Source organism: Strongylocentrotus purpuratus, unplaced genomic scaffold (genome assembly GCF_000002235.5).
Source record: "Strongylocentrotus purpuratus isolate Spur 01 unplaced genomic scaffold, Spur_5.0 spur5_scaffold_10, whole genome shotgun sequence".
NCBI classification, from domain to species: Eukaryota; Metazoa; Echinodermata; class Echinoidea; order Camarodonta; family Strongylocentrotidae; genus Strongylocentrotus; species Strongylocentrotus purpuratus.
Window position 1 is genome coordinate 8346297 of NW_022145595.1, and position 25682 is coordinate 8371978.

The following is a 25682-nucleotide window of genomic DNA, read 5'->3' on the forward strand; positions in this document are numbered from 1 at the left end:
CCCTTTGATGTAAAATATTCCTTATGAGAGTCTACAAGAGATATATTAAGAAAGATATTCTTGGCATGATATCATTCCTAATAGCATGACATTGGCGCAGCCATTTTTTGTTTGAAAATGTAACGTACCAGGTGGAGTTGTACATGTATCATGCACCAAGCTTTAGTTGGAAAGACATTTGAATAAAATAACAAAACCTTTATTTATCAATCAGAGAAAATTATAACTGAGAACGTACAAATTATATGTGTTGAAAGAAAATTTAACAGGTGAACAATTGTTACTCACTTTTTTAAAAATACTAAAATATAGCAGTTGGCAAAAATGCGCAACCTTCACCCCAAAAGAGCACCATCTTATTTATGGAATTTGCGTTCTTGCAATAAAATTTGGTACAAAGGATAATATCAGGTGAAAGAAATACTTCATCACCATACACACCTGGGCAGGTAGCATTCATAAATTATAATACATTTGAAAAATAAATTACTTATTATGGCAATGCCCATGTCGTGCTAAGAAACTGTACATCTTACTTTATGCCTCTCTTTAACACTTTGGTGTGGAATCTTGTAGGTTAATGGGCAAATGTAAATTACATATCTCAAAATAACTAAAGTTATATCTTGAGGTATCTTTTAAGCATGCTTCAGTCATTATCGTCACTTGATCCCTTAACGAAGCCGATTACTCGGTCGATGAAACCTAGTCTAAACTTCTGAACCTCTTCCGTCACTTCGTCGTCGGTCTCCACAGTTCGGCCCTCTGCGAACATATTCGCCATCTTTTGGGTGAGAGTCATCTTCGGTTTAGGAGTCGGTTCAGTAGTCGGTTCAGTAGTCGGTTCAGGAGTCGGGTCCGGCAGGACTATGGGTGGCCCGTCGATCACATCCTGACCAATTTCATTATTGTCACTTAGTTCCGTAAAGAAGTCGATTACTCGCTCGATGAGAGTCTTCTCCGGTTCAGGAGTCGGTTCAGGAGTCGGTTCAGGAGTCGGTTCACGAGTCGGTTCAGGAGTCGGTTCAGGTGTCGGTTCAGGAGTCGGTTCAGGTGTCGGTTCAGGAGTCGGTTCAGGAGTCGGTTCAGGAGTCGGTTCAGGAGTCGGTGCAGGAGTTGGGTCCGGCAGGACTATGGGTGGCCCGTCGATCACATCCTGAACAATTTCCTTCCGACGCGGCTTCGGAGCGACTTCGGGACGGTAGCCGAGCTCTTCCATGACGTCTTCGATGACCACCTGAAGGTTCCCTATGTCGTCATCAAGGACCGGATAATTAGTCTGGAACATATCGATGACCTCGGTTCGGGTAACCGGTATCTTGTCTTTTATGTCGTCCATGATTGGGAAGTTGCACTCGATATTTCCGATTGTTAACCATATGGCGTCTATCATGTTCTTGATGACTTGCAGTTTGGTCTGTACATTGAATCTGAATGAGAAGATAATTAAGCGTAGAATAAGAATTGAATTAAATTAAACCGCGAGGTTTATATCATTTCGTCCCAGTTGCTGGCTGAATTGCGAAGGATTTACAACTTTTATGCGAACAATGAGAAATGACATTCTTGACAATAATTCGTCGCTGTTTTCACGAAGTGACGGTAGTGAAAAAAAATTGCATTCACTTTGCGTCAAGATTTTCCTCACTACCGTCACTTCGTGAAAACAAGGACGAATTAATGTGTAACATGACTTTAATAAATTAATTCATTTACATTAGAGCAGCGATTTTTAAACTTTTTCCAGTCATGGCATCCTTTTAAGATGACAAAAAGCTTCGAGTGTCCCCAGCCCCAAATTCATCAACGAAGATTCATTTTGGAACACTCTGGCACTCGTCAAGTGCCATGTAGGCAACATTAATCTCTAAACTTTTTGAGCGAGCAATTACAAAATACATGTAATGTCGTTTTCAATTTTTAATTTTTTTAATTTCAATACACTAGATAATATATCAAAAAATGTATGCCCACAGACCGTCGCCAAATATATATGAACACAAAAATCATCTATTCGGTCACCTCGATACACGAATATGAGGATATTATGGCATCTCGTTGCCTAAAATTATCCTTCTTTTACATGTTGCGAGTGCGTAGAGCGAGCGTAATAACAAATATAATTTCTTTATTATAGATCAAAAATATGTTCGGGCACCTCGCTGTCTAATTTCATCACATGAATATTATTTCAAATTATGCACAATATGTAATTTATAAATGTTACGTTAAAAATATTGTCAATGGTTCTGTTATTTACGCGCATGCTTTTGTTTAAAAATCCAAGTCGTTGCTAAGATTGTTTTTAAGGTATAAATGTGTTAGCAAAAAAATAATACTAAGCAAGAAGAATTGTTGAATATATTTCAATTTTTAGCCAATGTTAGTTTTCATTCAATTATTGAGTAATGAATGTAAATAGGTATCGACATTATGGAAATAAGAACCTAGCTTGAGGAAAAGAACAAAAAAGAACAAAATCTTGCAAGTTAGAAGCAGGCACACAATACGTGGCACAGAAAGATTATTTGGGTGGCATTTAAAGAGTTAGGTACTATGTCCCATTTGCAGGCCCAACAAAATAAAAAGGTTAAATTCCGACGGCATTTGAAAGACAATACTTATATATAGAACTTCCCTCAAAACAAAAGGGCTTGAAAACGGCTTAGAGTGGGAAAATAACGTCCATTAGTTGTCAAATCGACTTAAGTGATTGCAATCACCTAAGTAATAGTCTGATTTTCAGACCCTTTTATCGAATGGTCTTACTTTTTTGCTGCACAAGTCGACTTAAGTGATTGCGTGTGTGTGTGTGTGTGTGTGTGTGTATTGGGCTTTTACAGACGTGTATATGATTATTTACGTCTGGGACCGACCTTTAAACGTCACCATCCGAAAGACGTGACTCAGTTTCGAACCTGCGTCCTCGGCTGAATCAGTTTGTAACTTTCACTTTTTAGCTGGATTACAGGCGCACGCCACAACGCCTAGTTGCAATCACCTAAGTAATGGTCTGATTTTCAGACCCTTTTACCGAATGGTCTTACTTTTTTGCTGCACAAAGATTCAATCAGTTTAATTTTGGCCATTACAAGCAGTGGGTTATTGATGTAGACCAATACTCATGTACAGTTCCTCTTACAGCTCATTTTATGTATATTGTTACCAAAGGGAGAAAAATGTCAGTCAGTCACTCAATAGTGTCTGACAGTGAATATATTTTTTTTTTATACAATTTTAATACTAGGACATTGCTAATGTTTAGATTTCACAGGACATACATGACATATTCTTAATTCCTGCAAAGATCTACAGAATTTGATGTTGGCTGCAAAAGGGATATATCTTTAAGGTAGAATGGCGCAGTGGGTATATTCCCGGCGTCGTCGAAACAAACCTACTTGACGGTGACGAAGTCTTGGTTGATTTGACGAATATCATCGATGCCGAATGATTCTTCATCGTCTGGTTTCTCGATTTGAGTCGTGTTGTATCTCTTAAGTATCTCTTTCATTACTTTCTGCAAAGGAACAAAAAAGATGACTATACATTTAAATTGTTTACAGCGCCCCGTTTGCATTCGTGCTATGGCATTCAACATTAGATTGTATTCGCCCGTATTTTTGATCTAGCCCTGTAACACAAAGGTTTGCAGATTTGAAATGACCAATGTGATTGGTTAATGGTCATCCTTTTGAAAAATACAATAATGCAACGTTGATCTTGATTGGCCATTATCGTTTGGCAATTGATTGCAAACCTTTGTTTTACGGGGCCTTGGTAACAAATTACGATCTTTAATTTCCATCTTAGACTACATAGGCCTCTATAATGCCCGTTGCATTCAATGCGTCATTTTGACTGCGTTATTATCAATAATAAACTAACCGAAAAAGGCAATCGGCGCATGCGCCAGTAAAGCCCATGCAGCGCACGTTGTACGATTTTGCTGCGATCCGACATTTTGAGAAAAAATTGCAATTACATCAGAGATGGATATCTAAACAGACATCACCTTCCTGATTTTAGTTCTGAATAATGATTTAAACGATGCAAATGCAATTCTTAAAACCCTCTAAAATAGTCAGAATTAAAACCGAATCGGCTTCACATCGTAGACAAATGCCCGACTGATCTGAGCCAATTTCGCTCTTTCTTCTACAAGTAAGCTTGAAATGCTCCCATATTCTATTTTCTTGTTCGTATGAATGGAACCCAAATCATAATGACTTGATAAGTAAAATATTCAAATGTCAATACTATAGCGATTTCTTCCAAATTGGATCGTACTTTGTTCGCTGGGCTTAATTCATCAAAGTATTGCCAATCTTAATAAACCTCTTGCTTTGCATTGTCACCCTCGCACGGCCCGTCAATTACCGCGCCTGTCGCAGACGCAGTCATGCGTCAAACAATGACTGCGTCAGCAAAATGACACCCTTTGTGCTGCGATGCAAGAAGATGAACATATAGCTCCGTTTAGTCTCATTTGACAACGCCCCCTATCGTCAGAGTCAGCAGCCTAACATGTTAGCCTATGAACTTTTACACACAAAAATCGTTAAAAATTCATTTTTTGTTTAAACGAAAAGTACATCCACCCCGACGTACGTTATCACTAGCTCTTTCATTGGAACCCTCATTTCTCATTGACTTTTGAAAATTCACCCACCGTAATTTCATCAAAATAGGTCGCAAGCTCGCCATTGCCTATATAACACATGTACAACAAGTCGAACTTTGGACTTAATTTACCACGCGATTGTAAGGTTATAAGTCGAGTTCATTATGTCCATTTCATCCAGCCCCACACCGTAATTTTGTCCATTCAGTACAGGCAAGCATTTTGCCGAGGTAAGCAAAAAAGTGAATATTCATGAACGGTCAGACAATACAGCCTTTTAGTACGTAACGTATAGTGAGCCGTATCGCTCTTGGAAGTGTAAAATGGCCGCCGCGCGTGCGAGCCCACTTCAAGCGTTATCACGGGCGGGAATGGGCGATGAATTGTGAGTGTTTGTTTTGCGTGACTGCTAAAGCATATGTGTGCTACTATGCTAATCAACTTGTGGACCTACGTCCTTATAACTGACAGTAATGAGGATTAATGTTTCACAAAAGGGCACTAATATAGCACATCCTCGCAGTTTTGATCGTGGGGCCTGACAATAACGAGGCCATTGCTTAGCCACTGAATCATGACTGTACGCAGCGGGGGCTAGGGTACGGGGCCACCCCCACAAATACAAAAAACAGAGAAAATGCAATAAAATAATTAATTGAATTCCCCCCCCCCCCCGATCCCCAAAAGAAAAAAATCCTCTGTGTGAACCGTAATGAATGGGATAACAAAAAAATATTCCACCATTGTGACCAACAGTGTAGGTACATACCCTTGCATTGCCATCGTGGTTAGTTTTTTCTTCTGATTTCTATAAAAAGGTAAAGGAAAGAAAAACTTACATATGTCACAATTTTGATAAGGCTGATTTGATCTTTCTATGAAAAGGGATCTAACAATATCTTAAACAACCACTTTATTATGAAACATCTGTTCTGGACACACTGTTCCCAGAATCAGTTATTACCATAAATTCGGTAGCAATAATGCATGCTTAGCAATGATCATGATAACCAATCTTCAATAACGATTCAAATCTTGATTCATTTAAGTTGTTGGATTTGTTGCTGAACAAATATGATGGGCTGATATCTCATATCATAACAGAAGTTTACATATTTTCATGCCTACATTGATATCGACTATGAGGCTATTTAAACAGCAAGTCTTTACCACGATGGAATTCCCGGCTAAATGCCTCTTTCGAAAATTTGGTCTGGCCCATTTTAATCATCAGTTGTTTAGACTGGGCAAATCAGTATTTTTTAACAGCGTTTCAAAGTTTTACTATCTTAATCGAGTGAAATATTGCTCTTTACTAGTTTATTATAAAAACTTACAGTGCCTATAATGTTTAATGTTTTGGGTTACTTGCTTAGATCATACAGTGAGAGAAAATTATGAACACTAGTTGAAAATAAAAAACAAGACGGACAATTCATTCTTTATTTACTTTCAAATAAAAAAAAAAATCTTACCTCAGGCTGTTTCTGGCTCGTTTGGGTGCATCCGGCGGTACAAAGTGAAAAGCAATTCTTTAAGAGTCGGATAATGAACCCGGTTGTCGGTACAATGTTGAATGGAGGCGGTAGAGCAATATCAGTTCGGATAAATCGCAGCCACATTTTGGTCCGTCCAAACTTCCACTCGGTATCCGAATTTTCCTAAATAAACGATGAAATGCGGGGGGGGGGGGGAATCGTAATTTTTTGATGACACGACAATGACCACAAACATAAACATGTAGGTCTACAAAATTGCTTTTCTGGTCAAGAGATTTGGGTTTTACCAAATTGATAGAAAAGAGGAAACATTGCACTCTTTATTGACTTTGGGGCGATTCTAGTGCCACGAAGAAAATAGTGTTTATCTTTGTAGCAATTTCTTCAGCACTTTATATACATGAAAATGCACCAGGGTTCATCCTAACATTATTGGAATTTCACCCTCACAGAGCGTGTTATTTTGTTAACCTTATAGCCTGCCATAAGGCTGCATGCACGCTATCGCTATGCTGTTTTGTATATGCGAGAGAGCTACCTATTGAGTGCCATGTGCGTGCAATGCAGCATTCGTAATAGCAGTTATTGTTCATGCTCATTGGACTTGGCACAATGGGGATTAGCCCTGTGGCATGATAAGAGTTAATAAGAAATGTTCTAAATTCGACGAACCGCGATAGATTCAAACTTGGAGGCGAGGATGGCAATCAGAGTGTTGATCAGGACCAGGGCAACGGTGTAGTAGATGCCGACGATCACGATGTGCACGACGTTGACGAATGTGACTTGACCGTTGAGCTCCGCTTTATCGCCCATACTATTGAATACCCACCAGAGAGTAAGCAGTGCGTTCGGGATGCTGTGGGCCAGAAGTTGAGGTTGAAAGAGAGACAGGGAGACGGAGAGAGAGGGAGATAGAGATTAAAAAAGAGAGAGATAAACAGACAGATTGAGAGAAACAGACAGAGTAAGAGAGGGAGAGAGAGGGGTGAGAAGGGGAAGTGGGTGACGACGCAAAGAGACGTAAGAACAGAGGGAGGGTGAAAGCGAGACACGGAGACGGAGAGGATGGGAAGAAAGAGAGAGGGAGCAGGAGAGAGAAAGAGTCAGGAGAGAGAGAGAGAAAGAGAGTGGCGGGTGGGAAGAGATGGTTATTTGCATAAAATGAAAAAACTTAAGCACTCAATTCGCCCTTTAAAGTACTACTGTTAACATTTGGAAATACACCTGACATAATCAGTTCAAAAGTTGATGTGGCGCAAGATTATAAAGATGGAGACAATGCTATAGGCTTCCTTTGAAAATTATTCCTCAAAAGATAAATATTCATAATTTGACCTAGTAAATTTAACTCACAATTAAGACACTTAGTACTGAATTGAATTGAGAGTTATGGAAGCAGAAACAATTAGCTAAACAGAAATGCGAAATTAGAAATAAACCGGGCCAATAATAAGGGAGTTATACATGTTTAAAATTTGAGATCACTAAATTTCAAATTAGCAAATTGTTACGTGGATAATGAAGATGTTGTCATTGGACAACCCTCTATTTTGTCGTGTACAAAATATCATTAATTTCGCTTTTCTAAATGCCTCCTCCCTTAGAGCACAATATTGGAGCGTAATATGGGTAGCATATAATTATAGGTCCCCTATACTGAAAAGACCCTCCTGATTCATACAATTTAGTTGAAAAATTGAAGTTCTTATCATGTTATGTGTCTAAACAAATGGGGAATATATTAGCCCGGTACTTCGTCATAATTCAGTCAATTTGAAGTGCCCATACCTTAGTGATTACAATTTTTTCTATAAACAAATTCTGTCAAATCTAATTCAAACTTTCACCAGTCTGCTTCTCTGATTGTTTCCTGTTTTCTTTTAAAATAGCTCTCTGTTAAGGTTGGATTTCCCTTTAAAACTATGGTTTTAGGTACATCGGTATTAATAAAATGTATTAATAAAATGTTTATATATTATTTCATTCTTACCATACTCAGTCTGATCGTTTTGCTCCGCCCCCCCCCCAGAAAATAGTCTATTTTCCAACACATTATCTAATCTTACTATTTACAATGTAAAACAGGTAAAGTTATTTCATTATGATAATTTGACATACCTGTGATAACCCTCATCAGCCAAATCTTCTGCATAGATTTCTTTCTGCATTTAAGAAAATAAATATAGTAAAAAAATTATACATTTAATTGATTATTACACTTATTTTGTCGATTACGGTAACTAGGAAGAAGAATTCTGAAGGTATGAGCCGAGAAATCTGGGCTCCGTGACACAAAGGTTTGCGATCGATTGAAAACTGACGATGGCCAATCAAGATCATAGTTGTGTGCACATTTTGTTCAGAAGGCTGACCACGATTCAAACAGAATCGGGGTTTAAATTTGCAATTGATTGCAAACCCTTGTATCACGGGTTCCTGAACCCAATTGACAATGCTGTAGAGGAGTGAAGTATACTCCTCGACTTCCCTTGTGCCCAACCACTGGTCAACTCTAATCAAGGCAGCCATTTTTTAATTTTTTTTCAAATATCTCTAGCCTGGTCCAATCTAACTAGCCTATCATCAATAGGAAAGAAAAAATACATTGTAGAAAAATTAAAGAATAAGCATTATAAGGTCTTTTCAAATTAACTTTAAATACAAATCTAGCGTTGTCCCGGAGGCATCGCTTATATTAACTGTGTTTACTGATGAAAGTTGAACATATTGTGCTTGTCTATATATGTCACTTGCCAGTGGAGGACGAATTTCTGCATTTTTCAATACAGACAATAATCTTACATCTTGGTAATTCTTGGATGTTGCTAAAATAGTGGGATTTTCGGGGACGTTGACGCTCTTTGAAATGGTCGCGCATGTGTAAAAGCATGAAATTTCATGAAAGGGGGACATATTTTCACGATGTTTGTGGACGCATGAATCTTATGAACTTGTCTGATTGTGTACTCGCCAGGCTAAAAATATGGTAACATTTTGTACCCCATTTTGTACCTGTTTTCATGAAGAAAAAATGTTCTTGAAAGTATGCAAAACTAATATATTTTTGACCCCGCTAATGAAAATGCGTCAGTGCAATGTTTAACATGAATCAGTGTCGTATCAAGACATTGGCGTTATGTGGGCAAACATCTCACTTGACCTTGATCCATATACTTTCAGTACTAATAAATCGATTTTTAGGTCCCTCACTTGCGCTACAGGAGGCGGTATCACCCAAATTGACTTATTCGGGCAGGAAAAGAGTACGAAATTTAAAATGGTGTCATGGTACAGTGGTTTGTTCACTTGACTCTCAATCTAAGGGTTGGGGTTCGGATCCCAGTCCGGCTTTTATGTATTTTGGCAAGACATTAATCCACAATTGCTACTCGTCATCCAGGTGTTAATTGGTCCAGGGCCCACATGAGGAGCAGTCGTAATACTGATGTGGATACCCTAGGTAAATGAGGAACCCCATGGATTTTACAATCCGATCGCCTGTCTGATTATCAAGATATTCATGATTGGAAATTGAAATCAAATTTTGCGTTTTCCTATAGGTTTTCATAACACTACAGTCTATTGGGGGAAAACGAGTATAGTAAAACCGGTCACTCAAAGATTTTAGCTTTTTTGAGGCACTTCTTGATCGTTTTGGAGCGCATTTTTGTATTGAAATACAGTATTGACTTGCAATGATATCCTGATCTACCCCCTACTAAAATGCTGCATTTTTTGCTCGGTTGGGAGGAGGGGGAAATTGCCCCCCCCCCCCCCTGTCTTGCGTCTTTCCCCTCTTTTAACTTTCTATATGCCACATTGCCATATTGTATTTACTATCATTGGATATGCTAAAGGCTTCCAGATTAATCCATACCGATATTAAAAGGGTCGGCATGGAGCTATAATAAGAGCCTCAGTGAAATGGGTAATTTTGCAAAGCCATTGCCTGTTTGCGTTGCAATCATTCATTCATTGGTGCCTATTGTTTTGTGCAAAAGTGCACGCGTGGCAAACAAGCGATCCTGAAGAGAGGCAAAGAAAACTCCCAATAAAACGCTAGTAATATGAAATGAAAGTGACGGGATTCTCACCTGAGTTACGTAAATACCAAACAAGCCGACAGCGAATGCGAAATGGAAGATGGCGAAGACAGTCACAAACTTGAACATATCACTAAGAGCGCCCACTGTTGATTCCCAGATGCTGTATAAGTCTTGGTATGAGTTGAGAGCCGTGGTGAAAGCGCGTATTGCATTGGGGAGAACCACAACACCTGCTCATATATAATGATTATAATAATGATAATTATAATAATAACAATAACAACAACAAAAACAACAACAACAATAATGATAATAATATAGCAGTCAAAGCAAAACAAACACTGGCAAATCATTGTTAAAAAAAAATCTGAGAATGTATACTATTATCTAGATATATTAGGAATAAATCATTGTCAAAATAATTCCATAAATTGGGGTAAACAAAAAATATTCCAACTATATGAGCGACAGTGTACAATATTCATTTTCACGTACCTACTCTCGAAACATGGTAAATAGTACAATTAAACTAATCATACATAGTATACAAATGCACAATGACACTCGAGGATCTAGATGGCCCGAGGGAGAGTAATTCTATTGATATTCCTGAGTGCGAATAGTTTTAGCTTGCTCCGAGAATGAGTCATTGTATATTTGTTTTATATCCCTTCCACCTGTATCATTCCTTTAATAGACCGTAATGACATGTACCGTACTCACATTCACGTCACATTAAAAAATGAAATAAAAGAAAATTCACGGCTCAAAAGAAACACTGAAGGATGTAAATATTTTTAGCTAGCGCTATACAGGTACTGTAGTAGTAGTGTAGTGCATTTACTGTGGCTCAGCGTAAATTGCACGGCGTAAGCGCCGTGACACCGAGGGAGTTTGCCGCTGGAGGCATTTGAAACCCCGTACGCTCGCTGAATGTTACTAGTTTGAGGGGGAGGGGGTAATGTAATGATTATTTTTTTTACTGGATATCGGTTTTTTCGATACCCTGCCTTCTTTTCGAGGTACTGGTTAAAACTATGGGCCTCGGCGACTCCAAACGTACTATTGGCGTCACCTCTTGCCCGTAGTTTAAACCAGAACCTCTGAAGTGTATATTTTTTGTTTACTATTTCATGTTCCTATACTCACCAAACACTGTGGATAGTAACATTAAACTCATCATGCATAGTATATACTATTTCATGTTCCTCTACTCACCTAACAAGACATATAACACGATCTGAGGATCGTTCCAGTCCAACGATACAAATTGTTCAAGCCGATCGGTCACAGTGACATTGGATAGCTTCAGATCTGACGTCACAGTAACGTTGTTCACCATCGCGACCCGTTTATCGTGACGTTTCATCGCACGCGTTTCGTACACGTCCTAAATGTGGAGAAATGAAAAGTTTCAACATGTATTTATATATTTCTCATGTTTAAAAAAAAACAGTTATAAAAACAGGGGAGTAGCCTACTGGGGAGTGTTTTACAAATACTAAGATCGATTTTGAGTTGGACTTAACTATGGCAGGCCGTTCATGCCACTGTTTTCTCTCACCATCTACTGGCATTGGTCTCTCAAGGGACGTACAAATCATGGTCACAAATCTACAAAATTTACACTTTTTGATAGTTTATTATTGAGGAAAAAAATATCATCTTCAGATCATAATTGAGAGACCAATGGCGAGAGCAAACAATGGCATGAACGGCCTGCCATAGTTAAGTCCAACTTCAAGTCGATCTTAGTCTTTGAGACGCACCCCAGGTCTTTTAAAGGATTCTGCAAAAAAATGCAAAGCCCCGGCAAATATCAATATACTGCATGAAATACACCAACGAGACCAACAACAGACCAAACAAATATAACATTATTCCGAAAAAGGCCCGAACATGCCGAACGGTTCTAACTACTACTACTACTACTACTACTACTTCGACTACTACTACTACTACTACTACTTCTTCTTCTTCTTCTACTACTACTACTGCAATTATTTCAAAATAATATAAAATGATATGTTTTGTCGCTTAGGATAGATGCCTATTCAGACACGTTTCCAGTTTGGACGTGCAGTGATGATGTATAAATCATTGAATAACATGGCACCAACATACTTAAAACAAGATTTACATCATGTTAGTTCACTACATGATCACAACACAAGACATGCTGTAAGGGATGCATTGTGTGTACCCAATTATTAAGGATTATAAGGTATTAAATGAATGTTTTTAAAAATTGTATTTAATTTGAAAATTCCATTCTGAAAATTCCATCTATTTCTTGTAAATGATCAAGGATGATTCGTGAATGATCAGTTATTTCAAGGGGATACCAATTAATTTGTATTTTTACCTGTTTATATGCTTGTGCAGTGGCGTACGCAGGATTTTTTCAAGGGGGGGGGGGGTTTTAAATCGGGTCCAAAATTTCGCAACGACTCAGGAAAATTTGAAAATCGCGCCGGGGGGGGGGGGGGGGGGGTAAGCGGGACACTTTTTTTTTGGGGGGGGGGAGTCCAAAAAAAATCGCAACGACTCAGCCAGCCTAAAAGTCGCTCAGTGGGGGGGGGGGGGGGGGGGGGGGGGGGGTAAGAGGACAATTTTTTTTTTTTTTTTTGGTCTCGAAATTGAAAATTTGACATTTTGCTCGTTGGGGGGGGGGGGGGTAAGGTCACCTTTCTTAGGTTAGCCATGGAGGTATTTTTTTTTTTTTTTTTAATAATTAAAAAAACAAAAAAAAACAAAAAAACAAAACAAAGGGGGGGGGGGTTTTAGGGATTTTTTAGGGGGGTTTACACACATAAAAATACCAAAGGGGGGGGGTTAACCCCCCAAAACACCCCCCCCCCCCGCGTACGCGCCTGTGCTTGTGTATTTATCTATTTTGTTTTTGATGCTGTTATTTGTTTTTTATTATTACCAAACAGGGCCTCATGGAAGACCACCAAATGGTAATATGTGCCACCCTGTATAAATATCAGAAATAAATAAATAAATAAAATAAAATTATTACTATTACTGCTACTTCTGATATTCATATTACTGTACTACTACTGTTACTACTACTGCTGCTGCTTCTGCTACTACTACTACTACTACTACTTCTACTGCTGCTACTACTACTACTACTAGCCTACTACTAATTAACAATAGTAATACAATCATTTACCAGAAGTAGAGTAATCGATTTACACATAAGCAGAACAAAGCTTATGATGAGTGTGATTGACTCCAGTATGTTTGCTCCGTAACCGAGAAAGTCCCCGATGCCATACTCCATGATATCACAAATGTGCTTCCAAGAAAGCGCTGCAAATGAAAAAGAGTTTATGTCACACTTGTAATAGTAAAGTGTCGATTTGCAAAACGTTAAAACCACAATTGCCACTCTCCGCCCAGGTGTATATGGGTACTTGACAGGCGCGTACGCAGGGCAGGGGGTGGTTGGGGACGAACCCCCCCCCCCCCCCCTCCTCACATTTTATTTTGTAAGTGTTTTGTGACCTTACCCCCCCCCCACCGAACAAAATATCAATCGGCCAGATTTTGAAATGTGGGGACCAAAAAAAATAAAAACATGCGCTCGTAGCCCCCCCCCCCCCCCGGCCGGCTGAGTCGTTGCAAAAATTTTCATCAAATTCTGGACCCCCCCCAAAAAAAAAAAAAAACAAACAAACAACAAACAAACAAACAAATTGGACATAATTATGATATAGTCTAGGCCTACTCACCGAAGAAAAAAAAATCACAATGAAAACCGTAAGGATATCGATGATTTTGTTTTTATTTTACTTCAGTTTGATTATATCAATTTAATTTGATCTGATTAAAGGTAAAGACCAGTTATGGTCATGCGATTGCATTGTGAAAGAAACGTTGTGGAATCGATCAGAAAAGGTTGATCATCTAGCATCTAGCATCTGCAAGGTTCTGGAATCATCAAAATGATAAGAAATTTGGCCCATTCTTCGTAAAGTTACAAGCACTATACACAGAAAGATGTATATGGGACTACCCTATATCTCTCACAGACCATGAGAGAAACAAATTTACCAAATATATGAATTAGTAGGCGGTTTCCCGGCAAATTTTTTTATCATCATGTATTAGTCAAAACATATTCTTTCACATGATTGGTAATGAGAGCTTCCATTTCATTTTTTGAAATTGGGGCGTTTCCAATACTGGTCTTTACCTTTAAGTTTGAATTGGGTTCGATTAGATTTACTCACCAACACAAAATATCACTATAAAGACCAATATGATATCAGTTATTCTGGGATCATTGACGACACACAGAGCTGCATAACAGACAAAGATGGCAAGATCGGATCCAAAGAAAATGCACAACTTGATGTATCTGAAGGGCGAAAAGAAACATATCACAAAAATACATTTACCCACTATTGCTTAAAGGGGGTGTAAAATGACTAATACATGGGAACGCCATCTACGTCTCCTTTTGGAAAACTGCACTTTAACGAATGGACTTGATTTAGTCAGCGACTTTTAAGTCTCTACATGGTCGGCGTTCGCGAAACAGACCCAAGTTCTCCTCACGCTTCGGTTTCGCGTATGTTGCACGCACGTGATTGCTGCGGTCGCGTCGTCCGTATACCCGATTGGCCCCGAGTCAGGCCACAGGAAAAACACGTAGTCTCTTCAGTTTACAACCCCTTTAACTGGAAAACGGTGCCCCATTCAAATTTCACTCGTTAAAATGCACTTCTTGTTATTGTCACAGAATTTTAGGAATTTCGTCCCTTCTTCACTTTTTTTTTTAATTAATATATTTTGTTACAGATTCTTGGATATGACATGGGTGTCACAGTACCAAAGTTTCAAAACAATATCTATGAGTTTTCGTTTCTATCTTTTTTGTCTTCTTGAAAATCCTTATTATAAACCTCTTGACCTTCATACTTTATGTGCCACAAATAAAATTAGCATTGTGCCACATTTTTTTCCCTAAGAGAGCATGTGAAACTATTGTGTCCTCCGATGAATTTTCTTATCGACTAATGTGGCAAGTTAAGAGTTAACATATAGCTCCGTTTAGTCTCAATTGACAACGCCCCTATCGTCAGAGCCAGCAGTCTAACATGTTAGCCTATGTACTTTTACCAAAAAAATCGTTACAAATTCATTTTCTTTTTTAACGAAAAGCACATCCACCCCGACGAACGTTATCACTAGCTCTTAATTGGAACCCTCATGTCTCATTGACTTTTGAAAGTTCACCCACCGTAATTTCATCAAAATAAGTCGCAAGCTCGCCATTGTCTATATAACACATGTACAACAAGTCGAACTTTGGACTCAATTTACCACGCGATTGTAAGGTTATAAGTCAAGCACACGAAGGATACGAAGCATGAATAATAATAGATCAGTTCTATTTAATTATGTCCAATTCATCCAGCCCCCACCGTAATTTTGTCAATTTAGTAAAGGCAAGCATTTTGCCGAGGTAAACAAAAACATGAATATTCATGAACGGTCAGACAATACAGCCTTTTAGTACGTAACGTATAGTGAGCCGTATCGCTATTGGAAGTGTAAAATGGCCGCCGCGCGTGCGAGCCCACTTCAAGCGCTATCACGGGCGGGAATGGGCGACCGGAGCAATATTAGCGGCCCGTCTGCACTAGTTTGTGATTAGACCTTCCTGCATGGTCACGGAAAGATGGTTGTCTCACACAAAAAAACTCTCAATTAACATAAGAAAAAGAGGATCATGGGGGACCGACAGGCACCGATAATTGTTTGATATACAGAGGGCGCAAGTAGCTTTAAGTATTGCAGTAAGGCTTTAAAGATGTATGAATACTCACGGTATAGATAGCCATCTTTTTAAGCGTGGGTGCTGTACGAGGATGTAAGCCAGACAGATGAAAGGATATCCAAACATGGTGAGGAGACTCAGAAATCCGAACCAAGGCGTATGAGTGTCGATGTTCCGATAAAAGTTGATCGACATAATCTTCTGCGTGTATGCGTGTGCTACGAACTGAAGTAAAAGACGAGGGAGGAAGTATTTTCAAGGTAATAATTTGCATTTCAGAAGCGGACACTGTACACAAAAGATTTAAACATTTGAATGGAAACATGTCAGGGACATGGAAAGTGATAAATAACCTAATGAGAAAGAAAAACAAAACGGGATGGTGAGACCATTGATGATGCAGCTGTTGCAGATGAGAACTTTCAATCGAGTCATGATGAGAGAGGGGGAGAGGGATGTGTAAAAGGATGAGAAAAGGAGATGACAGAACCATTTCTGTACCATGCCCAAATAAATGTTACCTTGTCAATTCCATTTCCGAGAAAGAATGGTACCCCCCCCCCCCCCCACTAAATTGACTGGACCCACATCATGCCATTGCAAAAACAGAATTAAATATAAACAGTAAATTATTAAATAGGGCATAATTCAGGTAGATTTACTTTAAATGGGCCAAATGAAAATAACGTTACTTTAAAATGTTACAATCATATAGTTTTTTTGTCAGATGACTAGGACCTTGAAGAAATCTCGAGAGTAATTGCAACAATCTGCTTTACCAATGATCTTGGTTTTAGAACCAATTTGTTTGTAAGGAAGAGAAAGAATTTGATAGCTTACTGCTTTCTGTTCAAAATCGACGGCATTCTTCACTTGCGCGACGACATGGACTACTTCCGGGTCATCACTCTGCCTGAAAAGTGTTCCAAGCTGTAATACGAAAAACACAAGACAAAACAAATCAATGATAATAATCTTTTAAAGTCCACACCAAATGTTATTTAAACCGAAAATGGAGATTCTTTTTGCCCAATTGATCGTGAGCCCGGCAGCCACTGGGCAGCGCCAGATCGACGTTGCTCTATCCCTATGTCTATTTAATAACTTTATCTTAAAGAATGACCTGTATTTCTGCTCCCGTCATTTTCAACTTCTTAGTCAACACCATTCTAGCTCTGAATAGAGAAATGTGAATTACCTCGACAGAGTTGGCGACGTAATCGAGCAGGGATGCACAGAACTGTTCCACCTGGTCGGCGAGGTCGTAGAACTCCTTGTTGACCGCCTCCCACAACCCTGCAATCTTCCGCAGTCGGCCGGTGAGTTTGAAGGCGTTGCTCAGGGCGTTGGGGTGCGCCAAGCCGAGGTACGCCGGACTCGACAGTGCCCTGCATAATATGACGATCAATAAGTATATCAATATATAACATTTATGAATACGTTTATATATAATATATTCAAGTCACGTCGCCAAACCGACTGCAAACTGAATGAATATTGGGCATTCTATCTATAACAATGTTCGTATATTGACAGTATCACATAACATAATGTCGCGTCAAAGACAACTTGATGATGTGGTCCAACTGGTCCTACGTTCGCAAATAACGCTTCATGTACAAATTGCATAAATTGCGTTTGATTTGGTTTGAATGTTTATTTATGACATTTACAGTCCATCGAGTCATATTAACATCTAAAATCTTATAAGTTTAAATGTATGATAATGACTTGGTACTGTAAATACAGAACAGAAAAGGGGCCGTCTAAAGCATAAGCTTGAAGTGACGTCCTTTCAAGAATGAAAATAAGAATCCATACAATATGAAGCAATGCGTTGAATTACTGGAATGTCAAATGGCTACTTGCTTTCACTGGACTTCTCGTAAATTTCAGCCAATTTAATGCAATGAATTCAGTAGCTTATAACATTTGTTGTAACTTGTTTAATAATGATTACAAGGTGTATGAAATAGGACCCTCGTTTACCTGTAAATATCTAGGTACTCGACAACCTCAGACAGCGAGGCCTCGGATAGCCCTTCAAGCTTTGGTTCTCGAATCCTCTCCGCTCCTGCTTTGAGTAAATACTAGAAATATAGCGAGAAAGGGCAACAAGGGTAATTTCTTGTAAAAATGGAAACAAATTGGGTGATCTGAATATTGTGGAGACCTTCGCGCCACATTGGGTGCATTGGGGCGAGGTGGGGATATTTACTAAATATGCGTTACAAATTAAGCGCTGTGAAGAAATCAAATTTTACCCGTGAAAATACTTGTTACTTGTTTGTATCTACCAGTTAGTCCATTTTTTTTTTTTAATAATGAGCGCTTTGCCAAAAATAAGACCAAAATCCATAAAATCTGACATAGCTATGACGGGATAGGGTGAATAAGGTTATCAATTTAAGGAAATCTAATCATACTCTATGCCGTAGAATTATGATCAAGCAATGTAATATGAATACATCAATCAAAAACAATAAACACAAATGTTGGGAGATACAAATCCTTCGCGGCTGAAAGCCTAATTGTGGTAGTTAACACAAATGAAAAGATTGAAAACATCGAATATAACATGTAAAATTTGTTTTGTCAAGATAAAGACCAGTTCTGGTCATGTGGTTGCATTGTGGAATCGATCAGAAAAGGTTGATCATCTAGCATAATTATTGGTGTGTACTGCAAGGATATGGAATCATCAAAATGATAAGAAATTTGGCCCAGTCTTGGTAAAGTTACGAGCACTGTACACAGAAAGATGTATATGGGACTACGCGACATGTGCGTGATATATATCAGGTCCAAATAGATATTATACAGTTATTGACTGGCAGGGGGTGTAATATAACATTATTTGGACCGCTGAAGGGAGTTATATTTCCCAAGTGGTTATATTTTCCCGAAGCGCGCAGCGCTGAGGGAAAATATGGTCGCGAGGGGAAATATAACTCCCTTCAGGTCCAAAGAATGTTATATACCCCCTGCCAGTCAATAACTGTTATATTAGATAGCCCTTTTTTGTGGGGGGGGTCCAAAAATTGTTTGCCCAAAAAAAAATTCCCTTTTTTTTTCGGAAATTCTGAAAAATAATCTGTCGAGATAGTTCAAGAAAGAAAAAAAAACCTTACAAAAAAAATATTATAAAACAATTTTGGGGAAAAAAAAAATCGAAAAAAAATCGAAAAAAAAAAAAAAAATTCTTGCCAAAAAAGCATTTTTCGGGAAAAAAGAAAATGTGGAAAAAATAATTTCAAGGGAAAAAAAAATTCATGAAAAAAAAAATATTGAAAAAATTAAATGACCCTCGGTAATGGTGTAATGTGTGTAATTGGTGACATACAGTCCTCAAGAGGGCGACATGCATTGATCAAAAATATATTAATTTCACCAGCTGGTTAATATAACACCGAAAAGTGACCGGCCAGGAAAATATAACAATTTGGATCCTCACAATTGATATCACGTGACGAGCTCTGGACCAATCACATCTCGGTATCTGTCTAAGCTATCTAATATAAAAATTTACCAAATATATATCAGGTCCAAATAGATATAATAATTTACCAAATATATCAATTAGTAGGCGGTTTTCTCGGCAAAATTTGTATCATCACGTATTAGTCGAAACATATTCTTTCACATGATTGGTAACAAGAGCTTCCATTTCATATTTTGAGAGGGGGGCGTTTTCAAAACTAGTCTTTACCTTTAATGCTTTGTGTTTTCTTAAAAAATGATTTTAGTCTCTCAATGTGTAAACAATTTGAGGATTTTAAGGCTTATTTTCCTTGTAAAATATCCTGACATCAAACGCTATCTAGTCATGGACCGGAAACGGGTGCAGTGTGTGCTGTAATGTTTGCTCTTTCTTCTCATGCATCTGGCACAGGCGCGTACGCAGGATTTTTTCAAGGGGGAGGGGGGTTTTTAACATTTGTAAATCGGGCCGAAAATTTCGCAACGACTCAGCCGACCGCTTAAGCGGGGGGGGGGGGGGGGGGGGGGTTAGAAGACACTTTTTTTTGGGGGGGGGTCTCGAAATTTGAAAAATTGACATTTTACTCCGTTGGGGGGGGGTAAGGTCAGCTTTTTTAGTTCAGCCATGGGGATATTTTTTTTTTTAATAAAAAAACAAAAACAAAGGGAGGGGTTTTAGGGGGGTTATGGGGGGGGGGGTTTACACACAGAAAAATACCAAAGAGGGGGGGGGTACCCCCCCCCCCCCCCCCCCCCCCCCCCCCCCCCCGTGTACGCGCCTGATCTGGCATATACTTTAGGGCTCTGAATCAAATGTTTTTGAGCCAAACCATACAAATGTGGAATGATTGTCGCGAAAGGGATACAAAACATTAGAATTTTGTTTTGTTTATGTAGATGTTTAATTTACCTGAACAATGATGAAATTGTTTCGAATGGCAGCCATCTTGAGCGGGGTCATTTTTTCATGAAAGTCATCATTATCACAGCGGCATTCAATAACAGCTTGTCTCTCCTATAAAATCAATAAAACCGGCTTTTTTTGTTTAGAACTTAGCCATGACTGTGAAGTAACACATAAACACTCATCCACTCCCTCCCCTCCCTCCCTCCCTTTCTCTCCCTCCCTCCCCCCCCCCCCCCCCCCCCCCCCCCCCCCCTCTCTCTCTCTCTCTCTCTCTCTCTCTGTCTTTTATCTCATTTCTCCCTCTCTCTCTCTCTCTCTCTTCCTTCTTCATGTTAGTAATCATTATCACAGAGGCATTTAATAACGCATTGTCTCTCCTAAATTCAATCAATTCGTAATTTACCATCACTGTTAAGTAATAGCTTATTCTATCCCCCTTTCTCCACCTTCCCCATCCCGTTTTCTCTATCTCTCTCTCTCTCTTTCCTTCTCTTCTCTCTCTCTCTCTCTCTCTCTCTCTTATTCTCTTCCTCTCTCTTTCCGTTCAAAAACTCTTAAACAAGGTCGGTAATCTCGTCTTTTTTCAGTGTATTCTGAAGATGCAAATCGAATAAGGAACCATGCTCTTTATATTGCTGTCTCCGATTTCATCCTTTAAATATCTTCTCACAAATGTTGCCTGTCCTTTGGGAACTCTTTAAAAAAAATGAAACTTGAAAAATCATGAAATTTGAAGGGGAAAAAAATAGTTGACGAGGGTCGGGGTTGAGGAACATTGGATTACTCCCACCTTGAAAAGGTGTGCCCTCTTTTGTCTCTCACCTCATTGGATAGTTTCTTGGTGTGTTTGATGATGATCTTCATGGCGTCTTCGTAAGATGCGGCGCATGCCCTGAGGAGGGCGTCACCGAGAGGGACGTTGTACTGGAGCAATGTCTCAACAATAGCTGGAGGAATAAATGATAATGATGGTTATGACAACCGTAATAATTATAACAATAGTGATGATAATAATAACAAAATAATATGATAATAACGAAAACATTAATAATAATAATGATAATAATAATAATTATAATGATGATAGTATAAGAAGATTTAGGCTCCAAGTCCAGGCGCACTAGTACAAAAGATAAAATCACTTTTAATAAAGGCGTCTGCATTGTAGACAAGAGAACGTCAGGAGTGAGGCAGAACATACAAAATGTACACAAATGAAAGAGAACAGTTTTAGATTATTTTTCCGGACACTTCGATTGATCTCCTATTACGGATCTCTCTAGGGGAGAGCAGAGGTGTTGTTCATCGGTTTGAGACAACAATTTATTGAATTAAACAGATATAGAGTATGAGACAATTTGTTTTCAATAGCATTGTTAGTTCAAAAAACGTTTGACAAGCCAAAACGGAACGACGGATTTTCTTTCATTTGCTACATTTAGTTTTTCTAACCCCCCCCCCCCCCCATTCCCTCCCCGATCCGCCAAAGTGTGTTATCTCATATCTCATAGTGCCAATGTGCAGTGAACTGGCATCAACATTGAACGAGCGGTATTAAGATAGACAGGTTCGAGATTTTATCACAATTATTACTGTTTTCACCGCCGGTCCACCTGTATAAAAGACGCTTGCTTTTAATATATTTTATCACCTGACGAAGTGTTGCAGCGGCGCACGAAAAGTCGTCATCTCTTAGACCTTTGTTTACCATACATTGCAACACAAACAAATATCACTAGCGATATTATTTTCGATATTATCAATGTTATTGCTATTATCATTATTATTTTTATTATTTTGGCCATTATAATACATATCAGTATGTTATTCCATATGCGAGGACATTTAGTAGAAAATTTACTGCATAACCGAGGACCTATTTTACCTTGCAGTTAGAGCACCTAAATACACGTAACAATTCATGAAGTGGCCTCAAATTTTGAACGAATTCTAGGGTTATCGAACCGATTGGTGGTCGTTACAGTGCACATTCTAAGGGTATAGTTCTTATTGTTGTCCTCAGTACCAACCCCACACACACGCACACACACCTCGATCATGTACATGTGAATAGTACTTTACTTTTCCAAAAAAATCACGGACCTTGCAGACTTTGCAAAGAAAGCACAAAAACACAACTTTAGCCACTGGCTTGAGTAGACATAGTGAATACTATTATCCAGAATGCGGGATAATAACCCTCTCTTAAGATTGTGGTGATCAGTAATAAATGAAGGTCGGAAGAATAGGGGAATCCGTTCATGGATGCAGATCACGGCACATATACAAAAGCTCACAGTAAACACCGACATATTTGTGCTACCTAATCCACCTTTTCCTAAATCACTTTCCAACAGTTATTTTCACAATCATTGGGATTGACAATGCAATCGCACGACCAGCATCAACTCTATCTTTAAGTACTGAAATTTATTTTTAAAAACAAATTTAAAAAAAAAAAAAAAAAAAAAAAATCAAAATTATAATGTCTTACGTGAAAATCCTTTGCTGATTGCGTGAGAGTAGGTGTTCGTGCCATCTTTGTCCCTAATGTCCAAGTTAGACGAGTTAGCTGATATTCCTCGCAATAAAACGTCGACCTAAACAAAATGAGAGTAATGTAACAGAAACCATGAGAATAGTCATTCACAGAATTCGCAGAATCTAAGAAAGAAAGTAAGAAACAATATTGTGTTTCGTTATTCACTTTAAAAAAAAAAACTATTCTACACAACCGTTTACGTAATAATGATAATACTATATCGTACTGTATCGAATACCTGATTTTCATTCTACACACTGTACACATCACATGCATGACAAGTTATTACAAAAAAGTTATGCCATATCAAGAAAAAAGTTTTGAAAATACCAGTTTCCAAAAATGTAATGTATCATCTTCCAACATTACTTAAATGCAGCAATCATCAAGGTTAAAGAAGAAGTGTTCAGTGTAGGGTTCAAGGGGTCAAGGTGTTTAGTCATATTGTGTCTCAAAACCATTGTGTAGGGAGCCTGAACAAGAATAGACGTCAACTGTGTCATTATACTTCATACTTCAACCAGTAAATTTAAAACAAAAAGAAAACTTGCTGGAAATCATCTTCAATAAACAGCATAACTTTCATTTGCACATACATGTACATGTAGTGACATGTGTTAAGCACATGGTGTCGGGCCTACTTACCTTGATTTCCTTATCTTTCTATGCTCATTACTCAGCCCATATACATTTTCTACCAAAATAGTTGTCAGATGTTTGACTTGTAATCTTGAACCTTCAGTGTAAGCTTTGTTGGATTCTGATAGAATTTATTTTCTTTTATTACCAGGACTCAAGTTTATCTTTAATTCAATAACAACGAACGGGTAATTTATCATATAATCATAGGCGTGGTCGGTAACTTGTAACACAAAGTAGTTATAGAATTGCCCTTCTTCAATTTCCAATTTGATCAAATCACCATACTTTTGTGCAAATGTTCTACATATTTAATCATTTTTTCTTTATATTTCTCTTCTTTTTTTTCCTTGTATCTATACTCTCTCAGGTCCGTCTTTCCCTTTTTCCTTTTCATTACTCCGTACTCTTAAATTACAGCCTTGTAGCTGCTGATTCAATATGTTTAGTAATAAACTATATCAATTCAAATTAATCAAATCGAACCACGTCATACCATGATATGGTCATTTTAACGTTTAAAACTGTTATTGCTTCTTCATGTCAACAAGGAAAAAACAAAAATACTTTCATAGGCGTTTTACAAATTAATAACTTCCATATAATAATAGTACATAAGTCAGAATCATAAATGTGAACATACATGTAAATAGATGAAGGATGAAGGCAAATGAAAATGAGTACGACCTTTTAAACTACACTATGGGTTTCCATTTTTTAAGATGAACATGCAGTTTTTCCTTTACGTATAGCAATAATTAGTTCAATTATTGTTATCGTTTTTATATATACCTTTATGAGGTCGCCCTCATTGATGGCCTCGAATAGTTTTTTCCCTATCGCCGTGAGCACGCCCTCTTCGTCGTTTATGAACACGTCACCATCCTCGTTCTGATCACGAGAGATTGTCATCCCCGTAGCCATTGTCGAGTTCGTACAACCTTTAACAATGATGATGATAATAATAGTTATTTTTATAATCCACACATATCCGTCACAAGGGGATGCACAAGGCCATGTGGTGTTTCACAAAGATCCTAGGTCGAACTTAACTCTAAGTTGAACTTAAACATTATGGAGAGCCATTTGTAGCCTTAAAATAAAATGTATTAAGCAAAAATTCAAGTATTTTAGATATTTCATAAATTCCACACCAAGAACGTGTAATCTCCTCGTTTAAAAAAAAAATATGGATGATTTGAATCCACATTTTATGCCTTTTAAAATAAGTTTTACAACATATTTCAAAAGATGCTAACGCCTTTCTATAATTTTAAAGTCTAACTTAGAGATAAGTTCAGCATAGGATCTTTATGAAAGACACCCATGTTTACAAAGAACTATTAACATCCCTGCTTTAGCCTTGCTGCCCTTAGGCGATCATGTCATTCAAAGAGTATATTTCTACCAGGTAACAATTCATTACGCCTGGGTAGAGAGTGAGAAATGTAGATTAATGTCTTTCGAAAAGTCATTAGTTCCCCTAACGGGACTCGAACCGTGAACCATGTCACAGTCCGGCGATGTATTTACTAGAACATGCCATTATATGTATATATCTATACATGTATATATATCGTGATTACCTCACACAATGCCATATATAATTATATACCTCCTATATAGTACTAGTTTTTCATAAATTCTATTAAATTGGTATTCCTCAGTCTCCTCAGCCATAATTCCACAGGCTTCTCAGCAATTCCACTCCAAAAATACCTTACTTACAATAGAAGCAGAAAAATCAGTTTTTTACAATAGACATTTACTATCAGGTGTAGACCTACCATTTAGATTACTTACTTACTTGGACTTACTTGGGTGTAGAGACGTAAAGCTTATAGCTTATTTGCCCCTCGTCACGTTGGGTAGTCTCTGATATGGTGAAGATAGATTAACTTTACTTGGCCTATACATCATATCTTTGATACAGGTTTAAGAAATATTCATTGTGTAACAAAAATGTTCACTCACCCTAGTTCACAGTATCCAGTGCTCTTCCGAATTTACGTGATATTCCATGAAAGTAAGTCACACACAGCGATGATATTGGGGAAAGTGAAGCTACTGTGATACAGCAAAAGAAAACTTATTCGGGCGGAGAAACTATTTTACAACGTTAAGCTCCTTTCTATTACGCAGGCG

The 25682-nt window shown here is 38.2% G+C and overlaps 1 protein-coding gene across 4 annotated transcripts; it reads right to left on the reverse strand.

Moving 5' to 3' along the window:
* Window positions 1-25682, reverse strand: LOC115921649 (short transient receptor potential channel 3-like). Of its 4 annotated transcripts, none has more exons than XM_030979377.1 (19): window positions 25512-25682; window positions 24330-24478; window positions 22851-22956; window positions 21179-21303; window positions 20360-20464; window positions 17959-18059; window positions 17168-17357; window positions 16810-16899; window positions 16019-16194; window positions 14417-14544; window positions 13354-13493; window positions 11391-11562; window positions 10221-10402; window positions 8245-8288; window positions 6796-6982; window positions 6100-6285; window positions 5394-5432; window positions 3402-3520; window positions 1-1430 (listed from the first exon to the last, which is right to left on the reverse strand). In XM_030979377.1, the coding sequence occupies exons 2-19, from the start codon at window positions 24459-24461 to the stop codon at window positions 650-652; spliced, it is 3003 nt and encodes a 1000-aa protein (XP_030835237.1). In that variant the 5' UTR covers window positions 24462-24478; window positions 25512-25682; the 3' UTR covers window positions 1-649. The 4 variants fall into 4 exon arrangements, with proteins under 4 accessions (XP_030835237.1, XP_030835238.1, XP_030835239.1 ...); XM_030979378.1 differs by lacking the exon at window positions 25512-25682 and adding an exon at window positions 25345-25473; XM_030979379.1 differs by lacking the exon at window positions 25512-25682 and adding an exon at window positions 25355-25472.